Source organism: Pan troglodytes, chromosome 8 (genome assembly GCF_028858775.2).
Source record: "Pan troglodytes isolate AG18354 chromosome 8, NHGRI_mPanTro3-v2.0_pri, whole genome shotgun sequence".
Taxonomy (NCBI): domain Eukaryota; kingdom Metazoa; phylum Chordata; class Mammalia; order Primates; family Hominidae; genus Pan; species Pan troglodytes.
The window spans coordinates 96,369,779-96,396,143 of record NC_072406.2 but is presented as its reverse complement, the minus strand read 5'-3'; the positions used below and the strand labels follow the sequence as shown (position 1 = coordinate 96,396,143).

Genomic DNA, 26,365 nt, shown 5'->3' with positions numbered 1-26,365 from the left:
CTTCACGCCAAGCAAAAGAAGCTTGGTGGTGCACATGAGACAGAGGGGTCAGGACGAGAGAAGGGCTGTGGAAGAGCGGCAAGCAGTGCAGGGGAAAGCCAGGAGCATGTTGGTGGGTAGGGAAGTATTCAGTCGCTTCTGTAAACATAGAAATTTAGGGAGAGGGAAAATGGTCTAGGGAGGATTTCTGAGAATCTGATACTTTTTAAGATGCTTGGGCTGCCCCTTGAAAAACCCTAGAGTAAAGATTCACATTACTCAGATTGAATAAGGCAATTTCGCAGTGGGGATGCAAGAATAGACCCTGGCTGGAATGTGGTTTCTTGGGCTTAAATTTTGGTCTTCTTACTGACTTTGTTGTACCAGGGAAGTTACTATTTTTTCATGTACCTTAGTCTTCTCACTTATAAAATAGAATAATAATAGTACCTTAGTGTTCTCACCTGTAAAATGGGGATAATAACAGTCCTTACCTCATAGGGTTATTCTGGTAATTATACGAGGCTTTTTTTTTTTTAACATATAAAGTTCTCAGAACAATACCTGGCACATAGTAAACCCTCAGTAAATGTCACAATAATAAATGTTACCATCATTTCAGGCATCTACATCAGTTTGTGCTTTCTTTGAATGTGACTCAGCACATAGGGCCATATGGAATATCAGATCTTATTAAGACTACATATGTGTGTATACTTATAAATATATATATGTAATAACATGATATCTAGGCTAATATCCTTCACATGTTCTGTTTAATTCATGTTGAAAAGATGCTACAGTTTCTGATATAGTTGTCATGCCCTTGAGAAGCTTATTTATTTAGAGTTTAGACCATACAAGTTTAAGGCAAATGCCTTTGATTGAGGAGACGTTTGTAAGCAGGGCTACTTGCTTTTAAAATGAAGACTCCCTAGGCCCGGGCGATTAGCAATTAAAGAGAGGAATGTTGTTCTTTTTCTTTTCTTCTTTCCTTCTATCTTGTTAGAGACATACACCTAACACCTAGAAGAGAGCTTGGCACAGAAGATATACTCCAAACTTGTCACCCTAGGAATGGCTGAGTAAATTATCGAGAAATGAATAAATAACCAAACCTCATTCAGGCCTCAAAAGGGGTACATGTGCACGATTTTATAACATCAAACCGATGTCCCCAACATCAGCCTGTTGCTACTCTGCTTTATTGATCAAATGATGGTCGCTTAAGCCATGACCGCCTCATTCTGGAAACTAGGCCCTTCAGAGAACCCCTCCCTAGGTTGTTTGTGAGTTTCCTAAGGGGTCCTCCATGTGGCACATGCCAGTCTCCTGCCTCATTCCTCATGTGGCATCTTCTCCATTCTCCCTCTCCATCCCTTGGTGGCCAAGGCCCTTGAAGACTGTCAGGATGTGCCACTGCCTGTCGACAGATGCCAACACCCCTGGCAGGTGGACTGGCCTTGGATTCCCTCAACGCCTTCAGTCCCTAAAAATAGAATCACCGAAATCCTTAGAGAAGCAGAGCATGGTGGCTCCTTCCCAGCTCTGATCACACTTTTCCAGCAGGATTCTGAGGGACAGCTGCTTGAGGACAGAGTTCCACAAGTTCTTAGGGACCTCTCATTGTTCCTAACTCCCCTGGAATGTCAACGCCCAAACGCAGGCTGCTGGCTGCACCGGCCACAGATGCTGTGGCATCTGCCCTGTCCTCCACTCCCCTCTGGATCCACTCTCTTCTCTTTTTCTAGCATGAAGTAAAAGCTTCTGGACCTACAGGTGGGTGGAAACATCCTGGGGGGTGAGGATGCATGGAGGGGGTCCTCTCTTTCAGGACATGGTGTTCTAGTATGTGGGCCACAGTCACGGCAAGTGTCTACTGAGCTTGTGTAAGTAGATACAAAGCCGGTGCTAGGCACTTTACATATATTAGCTCTTTTCATCCTCTCTGCAACCATACTTTGCACCCTGTGTTAATGAGGAAAGTGAGGCCCAGAGAGACTTGACCTCTTGCCCAAAGTCACAATTAATGGCAGAACCAGAATTCAGACCTAGGGCTGTCAAACTGTAAAGGACTTTGTTATTTCATGTGATTGGAAGATCTGAGCTCAGCCGCAGGAGGAAAATGACTCTGCAGAGTATTTGGTGTCACATCCATTTATTGTCCATGAGGCTACAGCTCCATTCTCAGGGCCAGGAATGGGCAAGCCTGCCCAGTGTGCCATTCTTGTCTCCCAGCTCTTTCCCTGGAGGCCTACCATGGTACTAGCCTGGAGCTCTGCCTGTCCTACTGGGACCGAGCAGACAGCCCCTTGGCCCACCATTCGTAACACAGGGACTTGGCTGGCCTCACCCCACTGGCGGGGTCTCCTCCAGTGCTGACAACACTTGCCGGTGCCTTAAGTTTGGCTGCACCCTCCTCCTCTTTCCTAGTGTGGCTCATGCTGGCTACTGGGCACTTCCCCATCCATGGCCAGTTTGCAAGATTGGCTCTCCCTTGGTCCAAGTTCCTGGGGTTGTCCAAGAGACCACCCTCGGTCCCGGATCCATTTGCAAGCCTGAGCTTCCAGCCTAGAGGTCTTAGGACGCCTGTCTGAGAGACGACAGTGCTTCCCAAGCTTTCATGCCCACCCTAGGCCTCCCAATTCCTGCCCTTGCCGGGCTGCACTGGTAGGGTGGGAGAGTGGGCAATTAATTCTAGCTCCAGGTTCCATTCCTCTCCATGCAGCCCTGCCTGGGCTTGTCCTGTCTGGGAGAAAAGTCCAGTAGACAAGGCCTGCAAATGTTCTGCTGTTCAAGATATCTGCATAGCAATTTGGACAAAAATTTTCAGCCTTCTTTAGAGTCAGATCTGGGGGTCGAAGAATGGATCCACCTGCTGAAGCAGCCAGGAGGCAAGTTGAGCTTCACTGTGTGTCAGAAAGACTGGTCTCCACAGGTCAGCAAACATAAATGAAAGCAGGGAGCAGGGGATCCGCATGGCCTTTGGGTAACAGACTTTATTTTCCATTTACAAAAGAGGTTGATTGCATGCAAGCTGTAAGGATGCTGTATTCCCTATGGAGGGCAAGCATGATCCAGCAGTCCTCTCCTGAAACACAGGCTGGAAAGTACTTATTTGCTCAGTCTGGGCTCCTGGATTGCTCGAGTCCACCTCTTGCTTAATACTGTTCACGTTGGGGACTGTAGAAACCCCAGCAAGGATTCTGCACACTGGCACATCTCAGTAACACCTCCAAACACAGACTCAGAAATCAGGAAAGCCACAAGTGCATACAATCTCTTTAAATGAAATCACCAATGTATTCTAGAGGGGTTGTTAGTAAGTAGAGCCAAATGCAAAGAACTGTTCTACTTTTCTCTCTCTGTGCACACATGTAGATTTCCTGATAGCAGGTTCCTTAAAGCAGGGCACAACCTATTTGTATTAACCCCAGAGGCCTTGTATGACTTCTGTCCTGGGGAAGGTTGTCACAAGCTGATGAGGGCTGCCCTGGCTAGACAAGATCCTTGCCACCAACCTGCTGTGTGGCCTCAGGCAAAGCATTCCCTCCTTGGGAACTCATTTTCTTCATCTTGGCAAATTAAAGACTTGGAGCTCTGGTTCTCTCTGATGGTAGCTGGCCAGGACGGTAGCGGGAATGGAGTGAGGGAAGAACAGAAGGAGAGGTGTGTGAGTCACGGCAATGCCATCATCCAGTGGTAGCCCCTAAGCCCAGCACAGTGCCTGCTGGGGCGCTTGGCAGAGTAGCTGTGAGGCTCCTAATACTTTCTGGAAGAGCTGCACCCACAGAACTGGGCTGCAGAAAAATACTTTGCATTCATGCCACCTTGCACTTGGTTAAAGCCCTCATCACCACTATTTTCTTCAATCCTCACCCTAGACCTGCATGTGAGGTAGACAGGGCCTACTTTCTTCATTTACAAATGAGGAAGAGGATGATCAGCGACTTTAAACAGCTTTCCCAAGGTTAGGCGATGTGAGCAGAAGAGCTGGATAAAAACGGAAGTCTCCCCACATCTCAGCCCTGATATTCATCAACTGCCCTGAATTGTCTCTTCAAGGATGGCTGGTGGGGCAGCTCCTCAGAGAGCAGCCCTGATGCTCTTCTAGTTGCCTTTAGGGCTACCTCTATAGCTCCAGCTTTGACATTTTGGGGCTCAGGGCAGTCCTGGCTGGAGACATCTGCCCTCACTCTTGGCAAGGCTCATCTTCCACCTCTGTGTCCCTTGTCCCACGTGGGCATACCAGGGTCCACAGTCTCTGCCCAGACAGAATGCTCTATCTTTCCAAATGCATCCTGGCACAGTCCCACAGTCAGTGTGTTTTCTGTGCATCCTTGCTCTCCCCTTACCTACATTTGCTTTCCTACAGCCCACGAGGTTCGCTGACCTCCAGCCTGAGACAGTGCTGAGCCTCCTTTTCCTGCTCCTGCTCTCAGCTGCAGGCGTCAGGATCCAGATTCTAGTCAGTGTTGCTCCACGTGGCCAGGGCCCTGCTGCTTGACTAAGGATGATGATGAGATCCCAGTAGAACCTGAGGGACTGTGAGGTCTGGGATGGGTGAGTAGAAGACACATAGAGCTGGCTTCTCGTCAATTCTCAGCCCTGAAGAATGGAGGGCATTGTAGTAGTGCCAAGGATTTGAGTAACGGGGACGTATTTGCCAATTGCATCCTATAGCCCAATGTCTTGCCCAAGGCCCTGACTAGAGCCCTGTCAGAGCGCAACTTCTTGTTGCGCCAGAAGGTGGCGGTAGAGATGAGGACAGTGGGGATTATACCATTGTGCAAAACAGGGGTCAGTGACCTTAAGGAGCAGAGGAAGGGGAGCATAGTCCGAGCAGCAGGGTGGTGGGGGTCAGGGGCGGAGGAAAGATGGGGGGTCATAGGGCACACACTAGAAGTAAGCCTTGTTGTGCACACTCTTCTTCTCAAACTTTTGCTTGAGCTCAGAGATCAGAGTTGACTGGACGGGGCTTCCCATAGTTTTGGGTTTTGGTGGGGGTTGGGTCGGCTGCGGAGTGAGAGAGCCAGAGACTGTAGGCACGGTCCACTGGGCTGCGCCAGTGCTGGGCGCCACGCTGGGTGGTGGAGGGAGAGCCGGAGCTCTCGGGAGCAGAGAGCTTTCTGGGCTGTTGTTGTTACAGTTCTCATTGGGAGGTTTCTCTTTGAGCATGAACTTGGTAGCGGCTTTGGTGCTCTTGGACTTGAGCCACTCAATGCGGATGGTGCGGGGCGCAGGGCTGGGCCGCTTGCGGAGCACCCGCCGCACTGGCAGGACCTTGTTAGACTTCTTGTTGCGCCAGAAGGTGGCGGTGGAGATTAGGACAGTGATGGCCACGACGGTGGCCATGGTGCCGGCCAGCACACCCACGGCCTTCATGGGGTTGTCCTTGGTCTGTATCAGGAAGGCAGCCATGGGGCTCCGGGAGAGGGTCTGAAAGAGAAAGCCACTCCCTGCACTCAGCTGTTCCCACCTGGTCCCTGGAGTACAGAGTAGGCATGTGCTTCCTTAAGGCTAATAGTTTTTAAACTTTCTGGAGTCAGGAGTCCCTTTGAGAATCTGATAGGCACTATGGGCTTTTGTCCAGGAAAATGCACACAGAGAGAGCATGATGCATGCAGCTCTCCAGAAAAATGCACGCAGACCCAGCATGGTGCAGACCACTCTCTGGTACAATATGCTCAGACAGAACGCAATGCGAGCAACCTCTTTTGGATTCAGAACTCCTGCTTTAGCTGGAGTCTGTCCTTGAGATGGAGGAGATCACTTGCCTTTGATTGTGGCAAGTGGGGGAGGGGGTCCATCTGCCCAGATGTATCAGGAATCTCTTAAGTGACTAGTTTTCTGCCAGACACTGAGCTAAGAGCTACACATAATGACTTCACTCTGCTTTTCAACACCCGTGTGAAGGAGGCATCCTTATCCCATCTTACAGGAAAGGTAACAGAGGCTTAGCAAAGCCCAAAGTCACACCATTAATAAGTATTGAACTAGAAACTCAACCTGCTTCCAAAGACTGTGTGTTTGATGGCACAGGCTGCCTTTGATAACGTTGAGTGTCTTTTGGAGGAAGCCTGGAGATGGTCCTTCTCGCTCTGCCCACGTTGCAGAGAGGTCTGAGCCGGCCTGCTGACCCCTTTTTCCTGACCATGGCTTTGTACTCACCTCAGCATCTGTGATGTCAATCTTGAGTAAGGCTGTGGTGCTGAAGGATGGGGAGCCCCGGTCCTTGGCCTGCACCTCTAGGGACCATAGGCAGTCCCTTCCAGGTGTGATGTTGTGTAGGGCATCCAGGGAGCGGATGGAATTCTTGAGCCAGATCTCCCCCGTGTGGGAATTGATGTCGAACACGTTGGCGGGCTCTGCATGGGTGATGGAATAGTCCACCAGGTTGTTGGGTTCCTCTGCATCCTCGTCTATGGCCTGTGCACAGGGAGAGACAGACAGAGCTGGGCTTTGGGGACAATCCTTGTGTACACTGGCTAAATCAGCACGTCATATGGGGCTTGCTGGGTTGATGGGAAATGGTCCTGATCCTATTTTGAGAGGATTGAGTTGGGAAAGGAACAGAATGCATGCCCTCCTATAAGCCAGGGTCTATGTAGGTCTTACACATTGGTTAGCCGGTTCCATTCTCAGAACAAGTCTAGGAAGCAAGTATTGGTGAATCCATATTACAGATGCAGAAACGAAAGCTTAGATGCAAAGTGGCTTTCCCATGGATGCAGAGGTATAAGAAAAGGAGTCAGGATTCAAAGTCAAGTCTGCTGGGTTTCAGAGTTCATCCTTTTTGCCACATTGGCAAAATGACAAAGTGCAGTGAGAAAACCACTCTTTTGAAAGCAGGCAGACCAGCTATGTGAAGGCAAGCCAAACACTTAACCCACCTGGCCTGTTTTTTTCATTTGTTGAATAGCAATGTCTTCTTTCTCAGAGTTTAATTCTCTGTTGAGGTGGGGATGGGGATACACAAAATGTCTTAAAGTCCTTTGTCCATGGTGGGAAGCCAAAAAATTTTATCTTCAATGAAATTCTTATGCCCCAGTATCTCTTGCAGCTGCTGGACCCAGGCTTTTAGGGGAGCTCAGCTGCCTCCAAAACTCACCTCAATTTTCACTGGGGTCCCTAGCACCATCGTCTTCTTCTGAACGCTCTTTCCAAACTGAGGGGGGTGGTCATTGACATCCAGCAGTGTGATAAACACCTCAGCTACGCTGTACTTGCCCTCCATGTCCTCTGCCTTCACATAGAAGTTGTACCTGGCAGTGGCCTCAGCGTCCAGGCTAGCCCAGGGCTGGGTGTAGATAAGCCCAGTGGATGGGTGGATCAGGAAGCTGCCAGGCAGAGCACATAGGCATGGGTGTGCACGCATACACACATATGTGCATACATACACATGCCTGCAATAATGAGCTGCCTCCTGAAGCAGCAGTGAGGTGTCATGCAGCTCCTCCAAAGTGTCCTACCTGCTCCCTCCTATCCTTGCAATCTAAGTGAGGTAGATCCACATGTGGACTCACCCATCTATCACTATCCAGCTTAGCAACTCCAGTTATAGTCTTTCTCTCTTCCTATGGCCTGCCCCCTCCCCAGCCAGCCCTGCTTGCCTGGCTCCTGAGGTCCTGGGCCCTGAACTTCCTCACCCTCTGCTTCAGCTTTCCACTGCCTCTCTCCACTTCTCTTCACCCAGGCTCCTGTCCCTCCCAGGCCCCTCCTGCCTCTGCCACAGACCTCCTCCACCCTCAGCCTTCCAATCCCCTTGCCCAAGGCCCTGTCCTGGATTCTGGATCTACTTACAGGTCTGCCCCAGTCCCATAGATGGAATATTTCACTTCACCCCAGGGTCCTGTATCTGGATCCACAGCCTGGAAGAGAAAGAGCCCTGGGTGGCACGTGCCTCTTTGTCAGGGTATGTTGGCAGCTCCCATGCCCTGAGGGTTGCTTTCAACCACAAAGCAAGGGGATTTGGGGTTTGCCCAACTGGGGAGAAATTGGTGGAGAGACCTGCCCGGGATCCCTAGTTTTCCTCCAAGAAGTTTTAAGTATTGAAACAGCCAAGAGATTTAGATCTGGAAAACACTCATCCCTCCTTTATAAATGAGGAAGAGGGGATGGGTCCCATGCCCTGTGATTGTTGTTTACACATATATCCTCATTACAGTCCTGTGAGGTGTTGTAATACCCATCATATGGATGAAGAAACTGAGGCTAAGAGAGGGCAAGTAGCTTGTCCAAGGACAGCTAATGAGTGTGGGTTCTGCCACTCAAACTGCAATGATCTTCCAGATTTGTCTGGCTTCACAAGGCCTCCTATCCCACCCAGTCCCTGGGCCAGTGCCCAACCCACTGTGACAGCCACCACGCTGGAGCCCCCTGGGGCGTTCTCAGGAATCCTGGCAACGTAGTAGAGGGAGTCGAACTTGGGGACATTGTCATTGGTGTCCAGGAGCTGGATCACAACATCCGCTGTGGAACTGAACTTCTCTGGGGTGTTCACTTCAACAGCCAGGAGCTGGGAAGGGGGGGAAATGGGGACTTGTCTGGGTAGGCACTCACGCTGCGGAGAGCCTTCCCACCTCATCTCCCCAGGACTGATGTGGCATTCATCTGCCATGTCTCCCGATCTTCCTTGCAGCTGCCAACCAGCTATTCCTGTAAGGGTCACCTCTAAGGCCTGGCATCTTCCCCTAACCCATCAATTGGCTTGTAATGCCAGCTTTCTTATCATTCCCATCTGTATTGGGGTCAGTTTATTTCGTTCCACTGAGCTGCATATCCTTTCCAGTTCCAATTGTCTTAGCTATTCTTATAAGTTTATTAGCCCATATAAAAACCAGTTTAATTTTGTCAAGCCTTGTTGCCACCTGTCCAAAGGACATTCTAGGGAAGAGTTAATTGGGGGCATTAAATTCTTTTTAAAAAAACAAACAAACAAACAAAAAAATAGATCAGGCGCAGTGGCTCACACCTGTAATCCTAACACTCTGGGAGGCCAAGGCGGGTGGATCACCTGAGGTCGGGAGTTCGAGACCAGCCTGGCCAACATGGTGAAACCCCATTTCTACTAAAAATACAAAAATTAGCCGGGTGTGATGGTGTGTGTCTGTAATCCCAGCTACTTGGGAGGCTGAGGCACGAGAATCACTTGAACCTGGGAGGCGGAGTTTGCAGTGAGCCAATATTGCGCCACTGCACTCCAACCTGGGGGAAAGAGTGAGACTCTTGTCTCAAAACAAACAAATGAACAAAACCAAAAAACAAAAACAAAACAAAAACAAAAACAAAAAAAAACAAAAAAAACGAGTCTTGGCTCTATTGTCCAGGCAGGAGTGCAGTGGTACTATCTCAGCTCACTGCAACCTCTGCCTCCCAGGCTCAAGCCATCCTCCCATCTCAGCCTTCCAAGTAGCTGAGACTACAGGCGTGCACCACAACGCCTGGCTAATTTTTGTAGTTTTTGTAAAGATGGGCTTTTGCCGTGTTGCCCAGGCTGATCTCAAACTCTTGGGCTCAAGCGATCTGTCCCCCTCGGCCTCCCAAAGTGCTGGAATTACAGGCGTGAGCCACCACGCCCAACCAAATTCTTTATTAACTTAAGGAGAGTTTGAACTTTTTAAACAAGGTATGCCTTTACATCTCTTTCTTTATGTCTCTTTGTGAAATTTAGCATTTTTCATCATTTGCATGATCCATATTTCTTATGGTAATTCCTACAAATTTTATGTGTTGGTTGTTATTGTAAAAGATAATTTCTATCCCATATTTTCTTATTATTTTTTGTATGTAGGAAAACTACTGGATTTTGTGCATTAACTTTGTAATCAGCCATGTTGGCAATTTTGCTGAGTTTCTAAGAGTTTCTTTTTTTTTTTGTCTTTTCTCTCAGATTCTCTAAGCAAACAATCATCACCTGCAAATAATGACTGTCTTTTTTCCTCCTTTCTAAAGTTTGAACTTCTTACTTCCTTTCCTTATCCAGGAACAATGTTATTTCAGGAATTGTGTTAAATAGTAGTGGTGATAGCAGGCATCCATGCTTTGTTCCTAATTTCATGGATTGCTTTTATAATAGTATTTCACTTTTAAGCATGATGCAGGCTATAGGAGAGTATGTGTATATGTGTATAATTATAAATAAGATAATTTTAATAGTGTCAATGAAGTATTTACTTTTCCTATTAACATATTATATATGTTCATATATGATATGCATTTTATAATACATTTATGATTTTACATAATTACAAATGATATCACAGAAGTATTTTTTTCCTCTTCAGCTAAGATTGTTATCAGAAGAGATGACAAATGTCAAGGCATATGATAAAACATCTATCTTGATAATAAAATAGTTTATTCAATCTATTAACATGGCAAATTATATTGGTAGTTTTCCTTTGATCCCACACCACCACCTGCATTCCTGGGGCTGGTTGTGGTGTGGAAGCCAGGAAGCTCAGTGAGGCTGGATCTGTGAGCAATCTGCAGGAGGGGCAGAGGGCTGGAGAAGAAAAGAGTAGGGCCAGGAAGGGCAGAGAGTGACAAGAGACCCCTCAGGAATGAACCAAGATGCTGGTATGAATTCCTGGGACCCTCCCATTCAGGGCAGTGAATTCAGGGCACCACCTACCTTGAAGGTTAATACTTTGGACTTTTCAAAGTCAATGGCAGCTGAGTTCTCCACAATGATCGTGACTTGGGCTTCATTCAGGACTGTCTGTGGAACCACTCGGAAGATGCCCCTGGGTCCCACCAGCTGCAAGTTGAATTTGGCATTGGCTCCCTAGAGAATTTGGAGAGTGGAAACAAGGAAGATGAATGATGATAGAAATTCATAATCATACTATATAGAAGTCTTCACGTGCCCTTAACCCTGGGAGATATTATTAAGAGAGTTTCTGCATCTGACTTTTCCTTGTGAATGGACTGTGAGTGCCTTTAGGCTAAGCAGATAGTCTTTGATTGGTTACTCTCCCTCCTCTCCCCCTTGGTTACAACTTCTTGTTTCATTCATTTTGTGGCCCACCTGGCCCCGGCTACATACGCAGAGCAGGTTGATGCAGACCCACTTAGCTTTGGGACCTTGGCTTCATACCGTTTGTGAGAAGGCAGAGCGGAGGGCAGGACCACACACCTGGTCGGAGTCATTGACGGTGATCTTGAGGCCCCGCAGGATCTCTCCCTGGGGTGGGTGCTCATTCATGGACAGCTCAAACCTGTTTTGGGGTCCGCTCTCTCCATAGAATGTTGGCGGGTGGTTGTTGAGGTCCACAATCCTGATGGTGACTGGGACGGTGGCCTGGGCAGCTGGGCTCCCCGTAGGGCTCATTTCGGTCACCTGGGATGGGGACAAGTGGCTATGGCTGTGTGGCAGGTGGACCCTTCATATGGTCCAGCTCCTACCTCCCCTGCAGAATGTATAATCCCCTCCGTTTGAGTGTGTCCTGGCTTAGCAACTTGGTTCTAACTGATAATATATGGCAAAGATGGCAAGCTATCACTTCATGATTACATGACAAGAGATTGTAACGTCTGTCTTGTGAACTCTCTCTCTTGCCGATTTTGATGAAGCAGGAAGCTACAGTTAACAGAGACTAATGGTGACCTCTGGCCAACAGCCAGCAAGGAGCTGAACCTCTTAGTCCAACAGCTCACAGAGAACTGAGTCTTGCCAGTAATTGGGTGGGCATGGAAACCAACCCTTTCCCAGTCAAGCCTGCAGATGAGACCCCAGTCCTGGCTGACAATCTGATTGCAACCATGTGAGGGACCTGGAGACCAAAGACCCAGCCAAGCTGAGCCTGGAGTCCTGAACCACAGAAACTATGAGATATGAATGTGTATTGTTTTAAGCCACTAAGTTTGGGGTAATTAGTTTTGCAGCTGATAACTAATACAGCTGACAAAGCCAGGGCAAAGAGCCCATAGGTACCTTGTGAACCATGTGGCAGATATCCTATGAACCTCTTCAAGACCACCTTTCCCTTGTTCTGTAAGCATGCTCTGGTCTTATGTATCCTAAAATAACCCTACCTGGACTCCACTCCTTGACACTTTCACTGCTATCCCTCTTGATTCTCATCCCACCCCTCATTCAGATTCTTCACCCTGACTTCCACACTGTATGTGGCACTGCTACTCTTTCTCCTTCCCAAGTGCTCTATTCCCACGGCAATGTGACTCTGCTCTCTACGTCTTCTCCTCAACCTCTCTGATCCCTCCTGGGTTTCCTTTACCTGCCCCTCTCCTCCTCCTCACTCTCAGCCTCTTCACACAGCTCCCACAGCTGTGCTTGGCCAATTGTCCTCTCTTTTCTTCTTCCTCTGGGTGCCTTTATTCCCTCTCATGCCTTCCACAGCTACCTGTAGGTTGACATTCTCTCCCACAATTCCAAACCTGTATGCCCAAGTTTTGATGTTTGAACTTGCATGTCCCTCAAGCCTTCAAATGCATCCTTCCTCACTTACTTCACTTGCCTGCTGTCCTGTACTCCTGACGGCACGGGACCACCTGGGCTTCATCTATCCCTCTCCCATCCCTTTCCCTCAAGATCAGCCAATTTCCTCATTCTGTGCAATCTGCCTCATGCATACTTTTCAATTTGTCCCTTTCTTCCATCCCACCTACCCTCAGCCCCACAGGCTGTCTTCCTCTGTTACTTTGGCCGATGGCTCTACCTCTCATCTAGTTCCCTCTGAACCCAAGTTGAGACCAGAGTTCTCAAATTCTGGCTGGGACTGGTACCAGAATTACCTGGGTGCTTATAATACGCAGATTCCTGGGTTTGCCCCAAACACACTGAATTCCTATGCCTGGGAGTGGATCCTGAAAATCTTGGTTGGCCCAACTCTCCAAATTTGGGAACTCCACTGGTCTGGTGAGCAGCCAGGTGAACTTTTCAAGTGGCTGTAATCCTGCTGAAAACCTTCCAATGGCTCCTTACTGCTCTTGGGTAGGACCAGCTACATAATTTGCAGGCCCAGTGAAAAATAAAAATATGGGATCCCTTGGTGAAATTATTAAGAATTCCAAGACAGCAAACAGCAAGCATTAAGCTTAGTGTGGGATCCTCCTAAGTATAGTCCTTGTGTGACTTCACAGGTCACATGCCCGGCTCTAGCGACAGATCCATACCTCCCATTCAGGACCTTTGCTCCTCTGGCCCCAGCCTGGGAGTCCACCTTTCCTCCTTCTCCAGGCTGCCCATCTTTCTCTGCTCTGGCCTCACCTGACTCCTTGTTGTTCCCCCAATATATCAGTTCTCTCCCCTCCAGCCTGGGCTTGCTGCACTTTCCTGTCTTGGAATGCTTTCACTCCATCCCCACCCACCCAATGCCCGCCTCTGGCAGCATGCACCTGCAGGATCCCACCCATGCTCAGGCATTGCTGCTTCAGTTGCATCTCCTCTTGCCTTTCTGTGACTCCCTGTTTGTGGATTCACGTCTGGCGCAGGTGCTCTTTAGAACAACATCTAGCCCCCTCCCCAGACTATGGGCCCCAGGAAAAAGGGCCTGGGTGTCTTTATAGCCTTCCAGGGCCAAAGGTGGGCAGGGAAGACAAAGCTAGAGGGAGGGTACCTGTACATGCAGCTCATACACCTCTCTCTGGAGCTGGGCCGGGCTCTGAGTGATGGAGATGGCTCCAGATGTCTCATTAATTTCAAAGGCTCCATCGCTCCCTGTCAAGAGAGATGCACCCTGAAGTTCTGCACAGGACCACAGGGAGGCGCAGGGGAGTCGTGCCACAGGATACTCCTGCATTGCCTAGGGAAGTCTTCATAGAATGGAATCCTGTCATCTGTGTCTTGTCAACATGGAAACAGTCTCAGAGGGGCTAAGTAACTTGTCTAAGGCTACACAGCTAGTGCAGATCTGGGACTTGAACTCACTTCTGTCCAGCTCCCACGTTCCATACTGTGTCCCTTTTCTTATGCATAATACTATATGTGCATGTGTGCTCGTGTGTGTGTGTGTGTGTGTGTGTGTGTGTGTGTGTGTGTGAAGAAAAGAGAAAGGAAGCAGGAGGACATACAGAGAGAGACGGACATGGAAGGGGAGGGGGGAAAGAAGGGACAGGAGGGAGGGAATAAAGACAGGAGAGGGAGGGTGTGGAGTGGGACAGGCAGGAGATGGGGTGGGTGCTCAAGGACTGGGTAAAGGTTTGCAGTGGTGATGGGAGGGAAGGCAGCTGAGGTCCTGTGAGGCTGGGGAAAGGAGGCTGGCAGCCCACATGTGAGCTGCTGGAAAGTGAGTATGCACAGGCATGTCCTAGAGAAAGGCCGGGGCATATAGACCTGCACACTTCTGGTACCAGGCACCAGATGCGATGCCCTGGCCTGGCCCAGGGACAGCTCATCTGGCTCAGTTGCTGCCCAGCTGTGGGAAGAGCACAGACTGTGGAGCTAGCAGGCTCAGGTTCAAATACAATGATGGAAACTTGGGATGCCTACTTAGCTTCTCTGAACTTCAGTTTTCTTGTCCATATATAGGGCTAGCACTAGGGAGATGCCATATCACCACTGCATTTGATTCATTTAATTCATCTATATGCTGTGGGATAACAATTAAAAAGAATGAGGAAAATACATAGCCACTTAAAAAGTGTGAGAAATGTTGCCACGCATTCCCATCAAGGAGCAAATACCCAGGGGGAGAGGAGCATGGGTTAGCACCTCCGTGTTGCTCTCAGCACCCCTGCCCCATGCTCTCTTGGCTGTTGGATATCATGACAGGCAGGGACCGAAGCACACAACCCAGAGACTTGCTTGTGTTGGGCACAGCCCTTCCTCTCCATACATCTTGTAATCCTGGTCCTACAGGTGAGGGAGCTGGAATCTAGAGAGGTTGAGGAACCTTGCTCTGGTCACCTAGAGAGTCAAAGCTGCAGCCCCCAAAGCTGCTCAGACTCACCATTTACAAGGCTGTAGAGAATTCGATTGGGTTTGCCCCGGTCTCCATCCATGGCAACCACCTTCAGTACCTCCGAGCCCTCGGGGAAACAGGAACAGCCGCTGCCTGGTGGACAATATGGGGGCCCTCCCCTCCCCAAACAATGTCCCCATGATGAAAAGGAGGTGCTACCCCCACCTAGGAAAGTGTCAGGCCTCTATGTGGCCATGGAGCATAGCCCTGCTCTCCTCTGCAGGGGGCTCGAAGCACCCACTGGCCTCCAGGGCTGGAGGGATAGCCTGAGCCCCTGCTTCTTCCTCGCTGGTAGGGGTCAGTACCTGAGCTTCCCAGGGATTCTCAGGCCTCTTGCACCAACTTCTGGCCCACACACCACACTCAGCCCTTGCCTCTACTGCTCCCTAACCTCTAGCCTTACTTTCACTGCCCTCTCCATCTTTTGCTTTCATCCCACCCCAGAGGTGCATGAAGGGAGAGGTGGGAGAGAGGCCAGGCCTCAAATGCGAGGTCCCAGAATTAAGATTTTATCCTGTGGGCCTTTGGTGCTGCTGGAAGGGTTAGGGCGTAGGGCTGCCCCAACTATATAAGTCTTGCTTGACTTCTGCCTGTTGTCCCCTCTTAAGCCCCCCTACACAAGCCTTTCTCTCTGGTCAACTCCAGGCTACTTCTTAACCCAGCCCAGGTGCTGCCTCCTCCCTTGGAGCCTACCCTGAGCCCTGTCCCTCAGCACCACCTCCTCCCCTTAGCTCCTCAGTGGGATGGCCTGGGCCTACCCTGGCCCACCCTGCAGCCCCCATCCAGAGCAGTCCGGCATCTCTCTCCCTCACTCTGAGCCCGTCTCCACCACTGGGTCCTCAAAAAGTGTTTCATTTTGCTTTGTAAAGTCAATAATAGGCCGGGCACGGTGGCTCACACCTGTAATCTCAGCACTTTCGGAGGCCAAGGCGGGTGGATCACCTGAGGTCAGGAGTTCCAAAACAGCCTGGCCAACATGGTGAAACCCCTTCTCCACTAAAAATACAAAAAATTAGCTGGGCATGGTGGTGTGCACCTGTAGTCCCAACTACTCAGGAAGCTGAGGCAGGAGAATTGCTTGAACCCAGGAGGTAGAGGTTGCAGTGAGCCCAGATCGCACCATTGCACTCCAGCCTGGCGACAGAGCGAGACTCCGTTTCCAAAAAAAAAGTCAAGAATAATCAGACAAACGCAAATTGAGAAAGCAATTCAATTGCACAGAGTTCTTAAGCTGTAGCCTAGCGAGGCCTGGCTCCAGCCTGGTCTCTGCCCACGGGGAGCTCATGGTCTAGTTGGGGGCAAAAGGGCCAGTTCATGGCCTGAGGCTGGGTGAGTCCAGAGCTGGCCTCTGTGTGAGGAGGGCAACCGGGGCCAGCCCAGCCATCTCCAGCAGGGGGTCCCTAAAATCACAAGGGTCAGGGCAGGAGGCATTTGGAGGGGACGCTGGCTGAGGGGGACAGCCACCCACCGGAAGGGTGTCCTCGTACACATAGCCATAGTAGGGTGTGCCCACGAAGACAGGGGCCATGTCCTGAACATCCTCCACATTGACCGTGACCGTGGTGGTGGCTGAGAACACCACATCAGCCCCATGAAGCCTCCCACCGCCATCCTGCAGAAGAATCGGGGGCCACGGGAGAGTGAAGACAAGTTGAGATGTGGAATTGGACAGAATCCGTGAGAACCTGGCTTCTGCCCCCTATGGCTGTGAGGCCAGCTGTCCTCTCCAAGTTTCTGTTTGCTTCTGTGTCACCCGGAGATAATTCTTCTCTCACAGGAGTGTTGGGAATGTTAAAGTGCCACCATTCCTTTGCAAGTGGGGTTAGTTCTCTCTTCAGAGAAATCATATCAGATGAGTGGCAGGAGAGGGGGCATTCAGAGCTAAATTCCCCCTCCCAGCCAGAAACCAAGCCTCAAGCACCTCCTGAGGATCTACTCTGTGCTTGGCCTGTGCTGAGTGTCAGGGACCCACAACAGCAGGACTTGGGCCCCGCACTGAGCATCATAATGGAGATGTGCAACCAGCCCAGCCCGTGCAGCTATGGGCAGGCGAGGCTGACTCGGGCCTCCTGGTACAGGCTGCAGTGGGATGGCCTGTAAGCCAGGCTGTGACCAGCAGGGGCTTGCCTGCAAAAGAAAGTGCTGGGCCTAGAGGGACTGCTAGGGTTTTGCGCTCTTTGTGGGGGAAGAAGCTTTGGTGGGCACCTGCTGGTTTCCAATGTTTCCCACACCACACACTTCTGAAATATGAGGAACTTAGTTGAGCTTCAGGGGTGGGCAGATGAGGAAACTGAGGCTCAGAAGGGGTGATTGGGCACACAGAGAGGAGGAGGTGGGTGAGCAAGCCTGGCCAGCGAGAGGGAGGTGCCTGGAGGCCATGCTGTTGAGGATCTGAGGGGGACGCCATTCTCTTGGCGATCCCACCTGGTCTTACCCAGGGGATCCTGGCCCATTAGTTTCGAGGAGGCATATGCCCTCCCGCAGCCCACAGACCCCAGCCTCCCTGGAGAATATGTCCAGGCAGGAAAAGTTCCGAGCAGCTGCTCCCTATTTCCCCACGCCCATCGTATCTCCTGCTCTCCAAACTGCCCCCACTCCCCTGTAGAACCTAACTTGGTTCCAACCCAAGGGCTGAGGAGACACTGGATGCTCCCCTGTCCTGATGTGTTACCTTGGCGACCACGGTGATGTAGTGGGTCCGGGACCTCTCGTAGTCCAGAGTGGCCCCAGCCTGGAGGCGCAGCACACCGCTGTGGCGGTCCACGGCAAATGGGGAGTGCAGGTTCTATAAGAATTAGGGGGCAGCTGGACCTCAGCAAGAATGCAGGCCAGCCCCAGGAATGCCCGCTCTGCTTTCTGAAGGGGGTCCTCACTGCCCCTCAACACAGGGCCTCAGGGCTGAGATTCCTCCTTCAGAGCACTCAGCTTTTCTGGTCCCAGGTTCTCCTTCATATGACTTGGGGCTTTCCCTCCCACACCCTCAGTGAAAAACACAAGGTTCCCTTTTGGGCCTTTGTTTTTCCTCCTGCTCAGCTGGAAAGCAAATTTTCTTGGGCTCAGCTTTGGGCTTAGTTCTGGCCTGGAGGGTCCAGCAGATGGCAATGTCTGTGGAGTAATCTAACCCGGAGGGAGCCAGGGGTTAAAAGTCACAGTGAAGGAGAGAAACGTTGGGACCTTCAAACCCTACACCAAGCAAGTGACTGCGGGCCAGTCCCAGGCAGCCTGGCATCGGGGGAGAGGGTGTGCAGCCTGAAGGAGGCAGGCAGGGAGCACCGGCCTCTGGTAGGGTCCTTGAGGGCCCTTCTGGCTGGGTAGTGTCAGGCGCTTGTGCCAGGTGCTGTTATTGGGGACTTTACACATATGTAGTTTTCACAACAATGCAACAAGGATGTGTTTTTGTCACTCCCATGTGATACATGAGGAAACTGAGCTGGGAAAGTTAGATAACGCGCTGAAGGTCACGGGAGTGGTGAGGGGTGGGGTTTCTCCAGCACCCGTGCAGTCCAGGGGACTTCTGGGCCTGTGTTGTTAGGGGAATCAGAGCTCTGCTTCTTTTGAGTGTTGTCTCTTCTGCTCTTTTTTCTATTGACCATTCTGGGCCTACACGGGGTTCTCCATCCATGTGGCAGCCCCTGGGGAAAGGGCTGGGGATGTGGAGGGCTGAGGGTCCTGGGGACGTCGGAAGAGGGAGGGGACAGGCTGACTTAGAGGATGCCAGGATGGGCCCATCAGGGGAAGAAGGCTTCTGTCCCTCTCACATCCCCTCCTGCCCATCCCAACCCTTCATGTACTTCTCGGGAATCAAAGAGGCACCGACCTAAGGGCCTGGGCGATGGAGGTAGGGGCCATCTAGGTGTCCCCTCCGGCCCAGCCCCAGGTTAGGTCCTGCGTGTCCCGCCTTACCTGCAGGAAGTAGGTGACACTCCCTCCAGAGCCCGTGTCCCTGTCCACCGCATGGACCTTAAAGATGATGCTCCCAGCAGGTATGTCCTGAGGAGGTCACAGCCACAGGGGAGGGTCAGAGACAGTGACAGCATTCTCAGGGGGACAGAGGCATAGGGGCATGCAGCAGTGGGGTCGGGGAGTGAAGTGTCAAAAAGAGGTGAACAACTGAGGATAAAATGTGTGAGCACCCAGTGGGGGCTGGGCTCAGAGAGGGTGCAGGAAAGAGGGAAAGGGAAATTGGAGCAAAAAGACGTGGTGAGGGGCTGGGGGATGCGCTCAAGGAGAGAGGGAGAAGAAAAAACCAAGACCCCAAACAGATAAAAGGTCTACCTATGAAACAGCAATTCAAAAAGGAGGAGATGGTTCATAACCACAGACATATTTAGGATCACCAGGGACCATATACCTACATTTTAGAGCAAGAATGAGACATCTTTTTCCTAGTGACTTAGCAAACTTTTTTTTTTTTTTTGAGATGGAGCTTTGCCCTTGTTATCCAGGTTGGAGTGCAATGGCGTGATCTTGGCTCACTGCAACCTCTGCCTCCTGGGTTCAAGCGATTCTCCTGCCTCAGCCTCTCGAGTAGCTTGGATTACAGGTGCCCACCACCATGCCAGGCTAATTTTGTATTTTTAGTAGAGACTGTTTCACCATGTTGGTCAGGCTGGTCTCGAACTCCTGACCTCAGGTGATCTGTCCGTCTCGGCCTCCCAAAGTGCTGGGATTACAGGTGTGAGCCACCGTGCCCAGCCTGAATTAGCAAACATTTTAAACTTTGAGAATTCAGTATTGTCAAGGGGCAGAGGAGAAAAATCCTCCTGTTGCAGGGAGGGAGCAAACAGGTGCCTTCTGGAAAAGCAATCTGGCAACACCCTGTGGGCATGTGTGCTTTTGATGCAGTAATTTCAAATCCTGAACTGTATCTTAAGGAAAGAATCCTAATTAACGAAAAACAAATTGATGCTCAGAAGTTGATGTGTCTCATGATAGCAAAATTTAGAGCACCTTAAATATCCAAACATCAGGCAATGATTCTGTAAATGATAGACTGTTCACTTATGGAAGCTATTAAAACGATAGTTACCCAAACTTTACAATTAATGAGGAAAATGCTTATGTTATAACTTAAGTGCAAATAGGATATAGAAAGCATATATTTAGTATAATCACAACTATGCCAAACAAACAGAAAAAACAAAACAAAACTCTATAATGACAAAAAGGACTAGAAGGAAATACACCAAAATTTAACAATGTCTCAAGTTGGAGACAGCGAGGGTGATTTTGAAGACTCTAATTTCTCTTACTTTTCTACACATTTCACAATTCTACACTGAACATGTATAATGGAAAAAAGCAAATGAACATTCCTTTGGAATAAAAGCGAATGTTGGAGGGAGCAGGTGGTGACAGAGAGGTTCTCCACAGGGCAGTGAGCCATGGCCAGGCCACAGGGCAGCCCCAGGGGTAGGCTATGGGCCTGGGTGGGAAAATCAGCCCCTCTAGCGGCTCCTCACTTACCTCGGGAACCAGGGCAACATAAGGCTCCTGGATGAACCTGGGCGCCTCATCATTGGCATCGGTCACCAGGATCACGACTTTTTCGGCCACCTGAGAAGGGGCAGAGGGGTCAAGAGCCAGTGCAATGAGACCTTCTGAAGGATGAATGGATAGTGACCTCTATCACTCCAATGTACATGTCTCTGCCCATCCCTCCTCTCTCTCTCTCCCTCTCTTCCTTCTTTTATTCATTAATGCAATAAACATTAAGCAGCCTCTTAGTGCCAAACACTGTGTTTCATCCTGGAGGCAGAAGACTGTCTGATGATGTGTTATTTTGCAGTAGTCAGGGTGGCTGGGATATCAGGGCAAAGATCAGCATATTAAAAAACACTTTATGATCTCCTCAAGGTGATAGCAGCAGTATGCCAGGCACTGAGGGCGGGGCCCCTGCACTGCACCAGTGCACACACATGGCCTGTGTAAATGCATCCGATGGGGTTGAGAGTTCTGGGCTGTGGTGGTGGAGAGCAGGTGGGCTTCTTAGAGGAGTGAGAATTAATCCATGAGGCAGTTTGCCAGAAGGAAAGAGGTAGAAAGGTGTGCCAAGAAGAAGGGGTTGTATGTGCAAAGGCAAAGAGGAGTGAAATGCATGGTGAGCTGAGGATGGAAGTAGATTTATGGCTAGATTATGGCCTGGGTGGGGTGGATGTGAGAGAAAAGGCAGCGAGGCAGATGGTGCCCAACGAGGAGTCCTGGAACACCAGACAGAAGCTTAATTTTCATCCCGCCAGTGGTGGAGGCCAGCTGTTAGTGCTTTCCGAGCCTCAGAGTGGGCAGATCTGACTCTGTTCCATAGTGACAACTTCAGAGGCAGTTGGGGTCGGGGAGTCTGGAGGCCAGTGAGCCCCTGGGGTTTGTTGAGTTATCCAGGGAGCACTGATGATCGCTGAGAGAAAGTGGTTGCTGTGGGGTGTTCAGCTCAGGTGACTGAGCAGGAGGGCAAGACCTGGGTGGGGGAGGCAGATGGGGAGGGCAAGTTTGAGGAGATGCTGTGGAATGTGGGTTAGACCCATTAGAAGCTCAGCTCAGAGAGCCTGATCTCTCCATTCCTTCTTTTCCTTCCTTCCCCCTGGCCTTGCTGCAGCCCTCTCCTGTGGGCACTTTGGGCAGGTCTTGCTGGGCCCTAGCTTAAACTTGCAGAAAAGCCCCCATGAAGGCTTGGGGAGGAATCGTGCCAGCCTCACCCTTCTCAGGCCCAAATACTGCAGGCTGCCAGGGACTGCCTTGGACGTGCACTCACCAGATTCAGGCCATCAGAAATGCTGATGATGGCTTCAATCTCATCTTCCCTCTGTGAAGCACAGGGACTGAGTGAGTGTCCAGGAGTCTGACACACCATAGGACCCCCGTGGCTGGATGGAGCTCTCCCTGCCCCACGCACCCATCAGAGGAGGTCTGGGCGTGCCAATAGATCCCTGGAGCAGGGTGAGTGGTGGTGACAGCATGCCTGGCAGAGTAGAAAGCTGCCTCCCCCCATGCTTGAGACCTTATTTTGGGACTTTTGTGTCCGGTGTTCTTATAAACTCAGAGACCCAGAGGGTCAGTTGGGGCTCCAACAGAAAATACTCTCCTGCCACAGTGAGGCGAGATGTCAACCTTAGTGTGCTCAAGGTCCCATAAAGACTTTCCCTCTTTGTTTTCCCTTTTCTCCCCTTCTCTCTCCACACCTCTCCACATTCCAGGGCTCTGCAGAGGCTCACATTCATGGTGTCTCAGTGCTCCCAGGATATGGTGAGACCTCAATGGGGAAGGGTATCGGATGTTGCCAGATCCCGCAGGTGCCAGGGAGTGGGTTACTGGCAGCACAGTCAGGCTCCACTGCTGTGTCCCCGCAGCAGTCCCTGAGACCTCCCTTTCCTTTCTCTACCCTGTCCTGCAGCTAGTGGAGGCTGTCACGAGCTGGCAGCATCCCCACAGCTGAGGTCCAGTTAGCCACACACCAGGCTGCTATGCGGTCTGAAAAAGCCCATGCCCTGTTGCCTGCAAGTTCTCAAGTGTGTAGAGCGGAGGAGGTCTGCCAAACTCAGACTCACTCCCAACCACCCTTTCCAGCCTTGACCTGCTCTGAGTTCCTGTGCCTCTCCCAGGACAGGCTTGAAAAATCACTTTGTGAGGTTTCTTTCAGAAACCTCAAAGTGCAAATGGATTTATTTTTAATGGAACATGCTTAAAAGATTAGCAGGGCTGGCAGGTGCTCATTAAAGGAGCCCACTCTTCGCTCTGTGTGAAGGAGGAGCATGAAAGTAAAGCCCACTCTGCTGATGGGAAGTGGCCCAGAGATCTCACAGAGTGGATGTGCCTGGGGTGTGCCCCCTCATCCCCTACTCTGCGGAGAGGTTCTAACCAATGTGCTCCAGGGGAACTTCAGCCCACCGAGGTCTGTCTACAGGCAGCGGCCCTGCAGCACTCCCCACACCTCCCCATACCTCTCTGTCCAGCTCTTCAACCAGGGTGATGTTTCCAAAAGTGGGGTCAACAGAAAAGACGCTTCTAGCGCTGGGGTCAAAGCTGATGTGGTAGGAGATGGGATCTCCCTCAGGGTCTGTCCCATTCAGGGTGTATACGTGAGAGCCTGGAAGGAAACACAGTGGAGAGACATAGAATCTGAGACCCAACTTTTCCTAAAAGTGGCAGATGCTCAGGACCAACGATTCAGCTGTTTATAAAGTGACTATTCAACTCAGTGCCAAAGGTACCGCCCTGAACTTGGTGCTCATTGCTGGCCTCACCCCTGCTGGCTGCTTCCCTCTTTGTATGTTTATTCTTCACAGCGGGTGGATGTGATGATCAGCCACTTTCCAGATTGTAATCTATAACACGGGTTACAGAGCAGGTGCAGGTCTGCCGTGCCTAACTGTAGTGCCTATGTTTTGCTTAGCCTGGTAATAACTCCTCTCTCAGGATCCAAGATTGAGGGGCTCCTGGGTACAGGGAAGGGGAAATGGGAGCAGCCATTAAGGCAGGAGGGGTGACCCACAGTGCACACTGTCCCCGATGCCTGGACCTGGTTCTGCAGGGATTTCTGAGCCAGGTGCCTGCTTTGCTCTGCTCTCCCTTTTCCCCAGGTTCCCACTGCCCACAAAGTGAGGGAGAGGGAGTGTGAAATCTCCCCTTTCTCCTCCCCTCTCTCTGCATATCTCAGCAAGTTGGATGTTCTTAGGCCGTTTTAAAGCCTAGAGACCTGGGGCTCAGGGAGGTAAATACATTTGTTCAAGGTCACACAGCCATAAGGGGCCGCTGTAGCTGCCTGCCTCGCGGGGCGACCCTGTCTGTGGGGGGGAGCCCTGCTCTCCAGGACTGGCCAGACTTAAGTCGCCATGGCAGCAATGACCTTCTTTCCTGCCATTGCCCAGGGGAATTCGGAGAGCAAACAAGGAGCCCCGGGCGCGCGCAGCAACTTGGGTGATGCCTGGGGCACTTTGTATTCTAAGTCTGCCTGCACCCCTCAGGGAGACCTATCGGGAGCAAGTGCCAGGGCTACTCACCTACAGGGGTGTCCTCTGGGAGGCTGAACAGAGCCATGTTTCCGTTGGTGCTGCCGACCCCGTTGTCGAAGAAGTGCGGGGCGAAGTTGGCCTGAGCTGGAAAAAGGACACAGAACAGACGGACACCCAGGCAAAGGACACCCAGACACCAGGAGGGAGCTTCGCACCAGCGCGGTCTCGCGTCAGGCCCAGCTACTGGGCAGGAGGGCGCTCCGCCTCCCCAACCCAAGTGCACCGAGGGACCCCACTGGGGCGCCGCCCAGAGGATGCCCCTGACCCCCACTCCGCCCCTGGTGGGCTCGGGCTTGTCAGGGACATGTAGCATGTGGGCGCTTAGAACCCAGGTAGCAATCCAACCCCTCCTTCATCAATGGGCAGATTGCACCCGCGCTCAGAGAGGGGCAGTGCCCCAGCCAAGGTCACGCCGCGAGTCGGGGCACTATCTCCTGCCCCACGCAGCATCGGAGCTGCCACCAAGCCTACAGCTCTGGTTCCCAGCAAGCGGAGAGCAGCGGGGGTCCGGACGCCAAACCCTAGGGCTCTAGGATGCCAGCTCTGGAGAAGCGCCCCGGAGCTCCCCACTACTCCGCTACCCCACTCCCCACTACCGAATGGGCCAGGAAGATGGAAGGACTTCTCCGCTCCCGTCCACCCGCCCGAGTCCCACTCTGGAAGTGGTCCAGGACCATGTTCCTCTGGCCACCTGGGTGACGCCAGCGCCCACCTCCCTCGCCATCCACGCGGCCAGCGCGGCCCAGCGGCCACTCACCCAAGCAGAGGCGCAGCAGCCCCAGGGCCAGGGCGGCCCACCGGCAGCGCCTCATGTCTCTGCCGGCGCGGAGTGTCGCCTGCTGCCGCCGAGACCGGGCGCAGGGGCACGGAGCATGCCCTGGGCCCGCGGGGAGGGCAGAGACCACAATGGGGGTAGCGGCGACTGCAGCCGCGGCGGGAGGGGGCACGGGGCGGGAGCGGCGGGTGGCGTGAGGGCGCTAAGAGGATGACACGGCTCGGATCTGCTCCTGCCGGCCGCCTGACGAGACCAATTAGCGGCGCAGAGCGGAGCGACAGGCTCCCAGCCGCGGGCGGGGGCAGGAGGGCGTGACAAGAGGACTCCCCGCCCACCACGCCCCCTTTGCCGGCGGCCCCGGGTCCTGGACAGGAGGACACCATGGGGGACAGGAGTGTCTTTCCCCCAAGTTGTCCTGAGGCTTTGCCAGGGCACCTAAGTCCTGGTGGGGCTTGGGCTTCGCAGGAGTTTTCTCTTCTCATCAACTTCCTCTGTGACTTTCAGGGGCTTAGCCGTCTTCTCTGAGCTAAGCATTCCAGAAGAAAAATTAGTGGAGCGGCCGAGAGGGCCTTGCCTTAGCAGTCTAAGCAGGTTCTATAAGCTGCGTGAGACCAAAGGCAAAGAGAAAGGGTGATGGATGGGCAGCAGATGGTAAGGGGTTATCAGGACCCCCTCTCTGTGATCTCAACCCATTCCTGCCCTGTTCCCCAGGCTGGACCACCTCTCCCAAAGGGTCTGATCTGCGTGGTGGGCAGCAGGGAGGACCCTCAGGTGTCCACCAGGGTGAGAGGCAGTTCTGCTCCCCATCCCCAGTCAGTGCCCAGTCTGGGACCATGAAGGGGCAGCTGACCCACTCTTCAAACCTTCCAAGGAAGAGTGAAGGGCCTGAAGGCAGAGTTAAGCCCCATCTTAGGACAGACTTGCACGGAGCTGGCCAAGATAGATCTGAACTGCCCGAGAGGCACGAGATCTCATTCCTAGAGGGTATTTACACAAAGCAAGGCACTGCTATTGGGGTCCTGGATGCTGATAACTTGAAGACACAGGTAAGCCCAGGAACCTTTTTGGCTGCTGGTAAAGCTCCTTGGGCTTCCTCGTTCTCCTGATCTGACACTGGAGGGTGCTTGGAAATGCAAACTGTTTTCCTTCTCCTGGTTGGGCCATTTATGGGGGTACAGGGTGGTCACTTCAAGCCCAAGCCAGGCCACTTCCCAGGATGCCCTTGGGTGGATGTGTTCTCAGATAGAGGAGATCCCTCCTCTGTGTGCTCCTGGGAGAGGTCTCCACAGCTGAGGACTCAGCATTCCCCCCCTCCCCCTGCCAGGGGCCTTTGAGGGAACAGAGCACCCCCCATCCCTTGGTCTAGCCCTACATGATCTACTGTGAGCAAGGGTCAGGGATTTGCAGAGAAGAAGGAAGATGAATCAATGGTCTCAGAATGTGCAGCAGTTTTCAGGCCTAATTGGTTGAAACCCTTGTTGAGTCTCCTTAGGCTTGGCTCTTTTGCTGAAAAGACACACTTTAAATTGCACAGACGTTTCTGAATCTGCTTCCCAAAGTGCTGGGACAAAGCTAAGGCAAATATTCTGCAAGTCCCATATAGGGATGTGGAGACTGAGGCTTGCCGTGGATTTCCCAGGAGCCAGAGGCAGAGCCAAGGTTTCCTGGAGCAGATGTCT

At 51.7% G+C, this 26,365-nt stretch overlaps 1 protein-coding gene across 3 annotated transcripts; it reads right to left on the bottom strand.

Annotated features, from left to right (window-relative positions):
• Window positions 1-1,127: 1,127 nt before the first annotated feature.
• CDHR1 (cadherin related family member 1) lies at window positions 1,128-24,948 on the bottom strand. 3 transcript variants are annotated; one of them, XM_001154192.8, is made up of 17 exons: window positions 24,669-24,948; window positions 23,900-23,995; window positions 22,841-22,986; window positions 21,655-21,705; window positions 20,373-20,462; window positions 18,810-18,896; window positions 17,578-17,691; window positions 16,375-16,518; window positions 14,895-14,973; window positions 13,563-13,663; window positions 11,120-11,323; window positions 10,616-10,768; window positions 8,333-8,497; window positions 7,783-7,850; window positions 7,091-7,319; window positions 6,151-6,408; window positions 1,128-5,418 (listed from the first exon to the last, which is right to left on the bottom strand). In XM_001154192.8, exons 1-17 carry the CDS (start codon window positions 24,721-24,723, stop codon window positions 4,879-4,881), a joined length of 2,580 nt encoding a protein of 859 aa, XP_001154192.2. In that variant the 5' UTR covers window positions 24,724-24,948; the 3' UTR covers window positions 1,128-4,878. The 3 variants fall into 3 exon arrangements, with proteins under 3 accessions (XP_001154192.2, XP_009457104.1, XP_009457103.1); XM_009458829.5 differs by lacking the exon at window positions 8,333-8,497 and having other exon boundaries at window positions 24,669-24,946; XM_009458828.5 differs by lacking the exon at window positions 21,655-21,705 and having other exon boundaries at window positions 24,669-24,946.
• Window positions 24,949-26,365: the final 1,417 nt, after the last annotated feature.

Coding starts and splice junctions, on each gene's coding strand:
- CDHR1 (XM_001154192.8), bottom strand. CDS start 24,723: ATGAGGCGCTGCCGGTGGGCCGCCCTGGCCCTGGGGCTGCTGCGCCTC. Junction 18,897..20,372: donor ATGTTGCCCTGGTTCCCGAG/GTAAGTGAGGAG, acceptor TGACCTCCTCAG/GACATACCTGCTGGGAGCAT. Junction 6,409..7,090: donor GGACCCCAGTGAAAATTGAG/GTGAGTTTTGGA, acceptor CCCTGTGCACAG/GCCATAGACGAGGATGCAGA.